This window comes from Taudactylus pleione, unplaced genomic scaffold (genome assembly GCF_031769625.1).
Source record: "Taudactylus pleione unplaced genomic scaffold, aTauple2 ptg000689l, whole genome shotgun sequence".
Taxonomy (NCBI): Eukaryota; Metazoa; Chordata; class Amphibia; order Anura; family Myobatrachidae; genus Taudactylus; species Taudactylus pleione.
The window spans coordinates 970,525-978,390 of NW_028285091.1; the positions used below are offsets into that span (position 1 = coordinate 970,525).

General features: G+C 42.3%; 1 protein-coding gene across 3 annotated transcripts; it reads right to left on the reverse strand.

Moving 5' to 3' along the window:
- Positions 1–958: 958 nt before the first annotated feature.
- LOC148477795 (uncharacterized) lies at positions 959–7,659 on the reverse strand. Of its 3 annotated transcripts, none has more exons than XM_088456221.1 (4): positions 7,574–7,659; positions 3,817–3,913; positions 2,844–2,924; positions 959–2,419 (listed from the first exon to the last, which is right to left on the reverse strand). In XM_088456221.1, exon 4 carries the CDS (start codon positions 2,306–2,308, stop codon positions 1,064–1,066), a length of 1,245 nt encoding a protein of 414 aa, XP_088312347.1. In that variant the 5' UTR covers positions 2,309–2,419; positions 2,844–2,924; positions 3,817–3,913; positions 7,574–7,659; the 3' UTR covers positions 959–1,063. The 3 variants fall into 3 exon arrangements, with proteins under 3 accessions (XP_088312347.1, XP_088312346.1, XP_088312345.1); XM_088456220.1 differs by lacking the exon at positions 2,844–2,924 and adding an exon at positions 5,677–5,749; XM_088456219.1 differs by lacking the exon at positions 2,844–2,924.
- Positions 7,660–7,866: the final 207 nt, after the last annotated feature.

Below are 7,866 nucleotides of genomic sequence, written 5' to 3' on the forward strand. Positions count from 1 at the left end.
GGTAGAAGCACTGGAGAAGTCTAGGATGGCATATATGTGTGTCCCAGATTCCTGTCATATGTGTTTTAAAAACCCCAGCAAAAGTCTGTTATGCCAAACAGACCAGAAGTGTCAGCTTTTGGTAAAAGCCGGATAATGGGTTCTAGGGGTGTGGATGTGAGAAGAGAAGGGAGGGCTCCATCCACAGGCCATTCCAGGTGTTGGGCCTTTCAGTCTGAGAGCAGGCTGATTAGTAGATGCACCTGGAAGTGGCTCAGATAAGCTGTGTTAGGTTTTGGTTGAGTGTCTCACACACCCTGGGGAACAACAGACACTGAGGTTTGTTCAGATTCACTGTGTTTGTGGTAAGGCAGTAGGCCCTGCCACTTGTAGAGAGGGAATAACCTGTCTAGTTAGTGCCCAGAAGGGCTAGGATTTATTTTTATGTTTTGTTTATTTTGTTGTTCATATTGCACAATAAAACTGGTTCCGACCAGCTTGCACGGAAACCCTGGACTGGTGTGCTGTTTCCTGGCTGCTGTGTGTAAGGAGGTGTCCATCTGCCCAGACTTGAATCCAATTGACCATCTCTGGAGAGATCTGAAAATGACTGTGCACCGACGCTTCCCATCCAACCTGATGGAGCTTGAGAAGTGCTGCAAAGAGGAATGGGCGAAACTGCCCAAAGATAGGTGTGCCAAGCTTGTGGCATCATATTCAAAAAGACTTGAGACTATAATTGCTGCCAAAGGTGCATCAACAAAGTATTGAGCAAAGGTTGTGAATACTTATACATCTGATTTCTTAGTTGTTGTTTTTTTATTAAATTTGCAAAAAAACTTTTTACGCGTTGTCATTATGGGGTATTGTGTGTAGAATTTTGAGGACAAAAATTAATTTATTCCATTTTGGAATAAGGTTGTAACAACAAAATGTGGAAAAAGTGAAGCGCTGTGAATACTTTCTGGATGCACTGTACACAGTCAGCCATTTTGTGGCACTGGCCAACATTGATTAGTTTGCATGGCATTAGTGATCTCACTGAGGCAGGTTCCAAATGATGTCAACACTTAGAAACATGAACTCATAAGTGTGTTTTCTCATGCCTAGTCAGCTGCGGTTTAAAGGCAAAGCATACGCCACATTTCGAACAAGTAAACGGTTTCTCCCCTGTGTGAGTTCTCTGGTGATAAATAAGGTTTGACCTACAGGTGAAGCACTTCTTACATACGGAGCACTCATAGGGCTTCTCTCCTGTGTGTATCCTTTGGTGTAAGGATAGGTTATACTGCCACTTAAACGATTTCCCACACTCAGAGCAGGAAAATGGTTTCTCGTCAGTGTGAGTAATTCTGTGGTTAATGAGGCTCGACTGTCTCATAAACCGCTTCCCACATTCGGAACAGGAGTACGATTTCTCTCTCGTATGTGTTACCTGGTGTTTCACAACCTCCGATTTACAGGTAAAGCATTTCCCACATTCGGGGCAAGGAAAAGGCTTTTCTCCAGTGTGAATCCTCTGGTGTCTGATAAGCTGAGATTTGTAAGGAAACAGCTTCCCGCATTCGGAACAGGAAATCTCCATTTTGGGATGAGCCGCCTGGTGCGCCATGAAATCGGAGTAGTTAGTGAAAGCTTTATCGCACTTAGAGCAGTTGTACGTTCTGCGAGCGTCTGAGGTAGATTTCTGTCTCTCTCTCCTAGACGCATTTTTTGGCGGTAGGTGGTGGGCGGATGAATCCATTTCAGTGCCGGAACTATTTTCTTCCTCACTTGAGGTGGACTCTTCCTTAATTTTAACACAGATGACTTCTAGTTGTGTATCATCCATGTGCACATAACTGTCAGGATCGGTGTAATTTCCTTCACAGGAGACAGATTCCTCCTTAACATATGTAGACATAGACGGTGTGTGATCTGTGGGTGTGTAATTCTCAGTGTCTGTGAGATTTTCTTCTTCTGAATAGACCGATTCCTCCTTAATATTAAATGTCATACATTGTGTATGATCTGTGGGTGAATAAATGTCTGTGACATTCCCGTCTTCACAAGAGACAGATTCCTCCTTAATAGAAGTAGATGTGAACGGCATATGATCGGTGATTGCATGTACATCAGTGTCCGTGAAGTTTCCTTCAACACAGGAGTCCAATTCCGCCTTAATACGAGTAGATGAATATAATGGGTGATCTTTGAGTGTATACATGTCAGTGTATGTGAGGTTTCCTCCATCACATGAGACCGATTCCTCCTTAATTGGAACAGATGCATATGGAGTACGATCTTTATACGTGTCAGCATCTTTGAAATCCCTCTGTGCATTATTCATCTCGGAGTCGCTTGTTGTTAAAATGTTTGCAACTTGGTTAGTTATAATTAAAGCTTGATTTTAATTCAAATGAGGTGTTGTGGAGATATGTCATTAGTGCTTCAGGAATACCTGTTGGATATGAATAGACAGTTAAATAAGAAATTTAAAAAAAAAATTACCACTTAAAGCCTCATTAGCAACAAGACATATACTGGAGGGTGTGGTATGGAAAGTCGTCATTCAGTACTTAGGGGTCTATTTACTAAGCAGTGTTAGGAGACAGAGAGAAAAGTGATAAGGTGCCAGCCAATCAGCTCCTGTCATCTCACAGGCTGTGTTTTAAAAATGACAGTTGGGAGCTGATTGGCTGGCACCTTATCACTTTTTACTCTGTCTCCTAACACTGCTTAGTAAATAGACCCCTTAGACACCAAAACGTCAACATGTTCTGAATGTCGACATGAACGTTAATTCCTCAGGAAAAATTTTGATTTTTGCTTATTTAAGCCTAACAATAACACGAATATGTACTGTCAACATTTTGTCAACCTACCGTCCATGTCAACACTCTGACTTGACGACATTCAGAAAATGTTGGAATTCTGGTGTAGACATGCTGAACGGATACCACACCCTGTGAAATATAAGGTTTATAGAAGTCACAAAGGGGTTCTGTGATTGTATGAAGACTTAAAGCCAGATTCCATTTTGTTCTTTTCTATGGGTGATGGAATAGAGATGACTGCCAACATCCTTATATTTCAACGTACAGGGGTGTGTTATTACCATTTGGTACCCAAATACGATTTGTTCTAGAATTATTGTGAATCTAGAAAAGAACCCAAAAATTGATCCAATATAGCCCAATATTCCCCTATTTGCCAAGCCATTGGCTACCAATCTTAAAATAGTGTTAATTTTAGCCCCCTGCACCTGTCACAACCGGTGCAGTTCCTCTTTTCCTGCCTGGGGTGTCGCTCTTTGCTCTAGTGCTTCTAGCACACTGTGCTAATGCAAAAAAAAAAAACCTGCTGAGATACAGACCAGAGTGTGCTAGAAGCACCAGAGCCGAGTGCGCTTTATTTTTTGCACTTTCCTACAGTTTTAATATTTCACCATTATATAGATTTCCAAGAGGAGATATTTTGATACGTACCAATAAAAGTTAAATCATTTTATAATACATGTAAAAATATTAGGTCCCAAAGTGCTCCACTCTAACAAGTGGGTATATATCTATATAACATGCCGTACAAAACCCAATATAACAGAGTCAAGATCATGAAAAGTATTATTTCTGTTGAGTTGGTAATATGGTAATTGTTAGGCATTCGGTTCCCTAATCAGTAATATAGATATTTACCCACGGCAGAAAAGTCAAATCAAGCACATTGGCTTATGCTGGAGATGTAACAGAAAAACATTTCAGAAATCAGTGGTATAACACAGTCTTTTGTTGAAGAATAAAGGGCTAAACTGATTGTATCTGTAATCTTTCATTAAATATATCCAAAATCTGATCCTACCTGGAGATTTCAGCGTGGCTCCATCCTCACATCCCTCTAAATACTCCAACTCCTCCATGGAGAGATATATAGTGACATCCTGACACCTTATAGGAACCTGTTACACACACAATGATACAGTCATTACCCAGACACATCCCCTGGTGTTACTGTATAATGTCCCATTCCCAGCAGTCACCTCTCCAGTCATCACCCAGACACATCCCCTGGTGTTACTGTATAATGTCCCATTCCCAGCAGTCACCTCTCCAGTCATCACCCAGACACATCCCCTGGTGTTACTGTATAATGTTCCATTCCCAGCAGTCACCTCTCCAGTCGTCACCCAGACACATCCCCTGGTGTTACTTTGGTAAGTCAGCCGTTTTTAGTATTACACAAACTATAAAGCTCTAGGACAGTATTGTCTGGTGTAAAAAGTGAGAAAACATTGTGTAAAATCAAAACGCGCGTGTGTGTGTATTAAATATAGAAATGCGTGAATAGGACATAGGTATGAATGTGAACAAATCTGTCCGAATGCTAGTTACAGCCAATCAGGACACATAATTAGGGCCTAGAAAGATGCTCTGAATAGAGGCATCACAGCCAGACTAAAGAGAGGTGGCAGTCTTCTCTTGGTCACTCTTGAATATTATTATTATTATTATTATTATTATTATCATCCTTTATTGATTTGGTGCCACAAAAGGTTCCTCATCGCTTTACACAGTACATAAATGAACACACCAGCAAAACAGTTAATAGTAATATAAAACAATGCAGGACAAGGACATGGTTTATACACATAGCTGCATAATACAAGCAGCAGGGCCTCAGCAACCAAATGTTAGGTGCCAATTGGGGAGCTGGGAGTAAATGATACTATAAGTAGGGGGAGGAGAAGCACGTGAGGGACGAGGGCCCTGCTCATGAGAGCTTACATTCTAAAGGGGAAGGGCAGACAGACAGGGGCGACACAGATGGGGTAGATAGTGAGGAAGGAGCATGGAGCAGGGGGTTAGGATGTCTGTGCTGCGGAATGTGTGTGTATAAGATGACCTGATGTTATGTCAAACTTAAATTCTTCTATGACAGAAAATACATTTTGTTTATGTATTTACTTGAGATGTACAAAATAAAGTTGTAGCACTTTGTGGAGGAGACAAGAGGGGGAGGATGGGGATGGATAAAGTAGAGAATTATGTGGACACTGAATATGGGGGATGTTTGAAGAAAGGACGTTCAAGCTGTGGACGAGGTAATAAGCGAGATGACAACTGGAGTGGAGGCTGTGTGATGTAGAGACAGTGTAGATAAAAGTTGTTAAATGTTCAAAAATACAGGTAAAAGATCAGTGCTACTAATGTTTGAACAATAAAGATCAATCAACAAGAGCATCACGCAGATAGGGGAGTACTTGCTATGTCCAGGCAGCGAGTGCAGTAAGGAGTTTCCTGGATATGCATACAGCAGCAGATGGTGACTTCGGTAATTCACATAAGTACATTGCTTGTTGTCGTTCAAAAAGTGTTCTGGTTTTGAGGATGTTTTCCCTCAGTTTTCCTCTAGCTGACCTCCGGCGTAACTCCTTCTTAGTTATCAAATTGCAATTACACTTATAATCTAACACTTTGAATCTAAAACTTACTATTGAAGCCTACGTCTATGCAGCCTTACTGATCACTAATAACTAAAGTTACAAACATGTCTCTATGTACTCATGATTGGTACCCCTGTGCTCAACACACACTAAATTGGGATGCAATAAAGTCTAAAATAAACAATTTGTCAGAAGGGGGTAGAACAACACAGATTCACAGTAAATTCCAAACTTCCTTTATAGAAAATGCTCTTAATATAAAAAGGGAGACAATTTACCTAAATCATTTTTCAAAGCTGTGCTTACACATTCAATATAACAGCATCTGATGGGAGCACTGGTGCAACTTACCTGCAATTCAGAGAGAAGTCACATCAGTCTTTGCATATGGTTAATAAGAACTCTGGCATAACTCCATTTTAGTTATCAAATTGTAATTACACTTATAATCTAACACTTTGAATCTAAAATTAACTATTGCAGCCTATGTCTATGCAGCCTTACTGATCACTGATATATTGGCAACTGTCAATCCCCCAAAATAATAGCAGTGCCGGCGGATCAAATACAGACAGCGGCATTCCAACGGATCGAAATCCCGACTGCAGCAGGTAAGTACCCTAACCCTCCCCTCTCACTACCCTAACCCTCCCTTAGTGGTACCTAACCCCCGCCCGTTAGTGCCTAAACTTAACCTCCCCTCCCCGCACCCTAAACCTTCCGTGGGGATGTCTAACCCTAAACCACCCCAGGAGTCCCGAAAGCTAACCCTCCCCCCTCCCCGCGGCTAGACGCTAAGACACCCAGCTTACCTTAGTTTGGTATGCCGGGTGTCGGGATTTAGTAGTGGGGCTAATGATAGGTGTCAGGATTTTGACGCCTATCCTTAGTCCCATGTCGGGATGTCAGTGTCAGCGGGTGGGATAGCGCTCGCCGGTATCCTGACTGCATCCCACTGTGGAGATGTGTGTTTTATTTATCACTGGTATTCATGCTGTCCATGGTGCTGAAATAACTTATCACTGGACAATTCATGATTATAACATCAGTTTTGTGTACTCCCTGCTCTTTACAGCATACCTCTATATCCTGCTGGTCTAATAAATAACCAATAATAAAGAAAAACACCCAACTCCTCTCTAATCAGAGCACACTGCATGTCATGCTAAGTCTGCCCAATCCTCTTGCCTTTCCTCCATGTGCTTTCTGGTCCCAGCCTGACCTTCTTCTCTATGACAAAGTATGTACTCTCCTAGCCCAGCACAACCACTGGAAAATATCACCCTAGGTGCAAAGTTAACTCAACAGCAATATTAATATCAACAGCAATAAAGACAACAATATTTAACTGATGATTTTTTTCCAGCAAAACCAGACAGAAATTGCCGGGTCCCCAGGTAAGTCCCCCGAGAGTCAAAGGAGATTTGTTCTGCACATAAAACACCGGAGGGCGGTACGGTGGCACTTTGTCAGCTGAAGCACAGCTGGCTGCGTTTGCATCCTATACAACCACGTCAGTTAAGTGGTTAATGGAGAACACAAGCCAAGCACAGCCATTGTAGCTTCCTCCATTCATGGGGATGGCCAGCAGACCAGGGGAGCGATGCAGTAAGGCCAGAACTAGCGGGACAATTGGGCAGCTGTAGTACAAAAGATGATCTGTCCTATCAAATTGCAAATGTAACTGGGGACTTCAGATCAGTAAAATATATGGCAGCCTGTAATGAATCACATCAACACCTGTGCCACATAACACTGGGGTGCCAGGGTGCGACATATCCCACTGGTATGTTTCATGTGCCACCCTGTATAGTATCCCTCCCCCAGATACATAGGATGTGACAATGTTTTAGCAGCATTATTACAGAGTAAAATGTTACTATATATATTTATTCAAAACATACAAATATAACCTTGGGGGGACCTAGGATCCAGATGTTAAACACGACTCAAACCAAGCAAATCTGATATTTTAACATAAATAATGCACCAATATGAGCAAAGGTTATTATTACTCCTCTATTATCACTAAATTATACTACAGTATACATGATCCCCTACTTCCATCAGTGTATGACTTCAGACCCGGTTACTGCAATAAGCTGAGAACGGTGTATGCAGGACGCATTAGGGACCAGCATATATCACATAGACAGACGTCTGCCCCGGACTCACCCGAGCATATCACTAAACACCGAACACCCGCCTCTGCGATACACCAGGTGCAACGTCCAGCAGGGTTACCGTACATCAGGGCTTCATTCTAGCTCACTATCAACTTCCGAGTCATGGTTCACGAGTTCAAGGAGGTCGGGTGGAACGCACAATCAGAAAGTCGAGTGGAACGCACAATCAGGAAGCCGGGTGAAACGCACAACCAGGAAGCCGAGTGGAACGCACAACCAGGAAGCCGGGTGGAACGCACAATCAGGAAGCCGAGTGGAACGTACAATCAGAAAGTCGGGTGG

Coding starts and splice junctions, on each gene's coding strand:
- LOC148477795 (XM_088456219.1), bottom strand. CDS start 2,308: ATGAATAATGCACAGAGGGATTTCAAAGATGCTGACACGTATAAAGAT.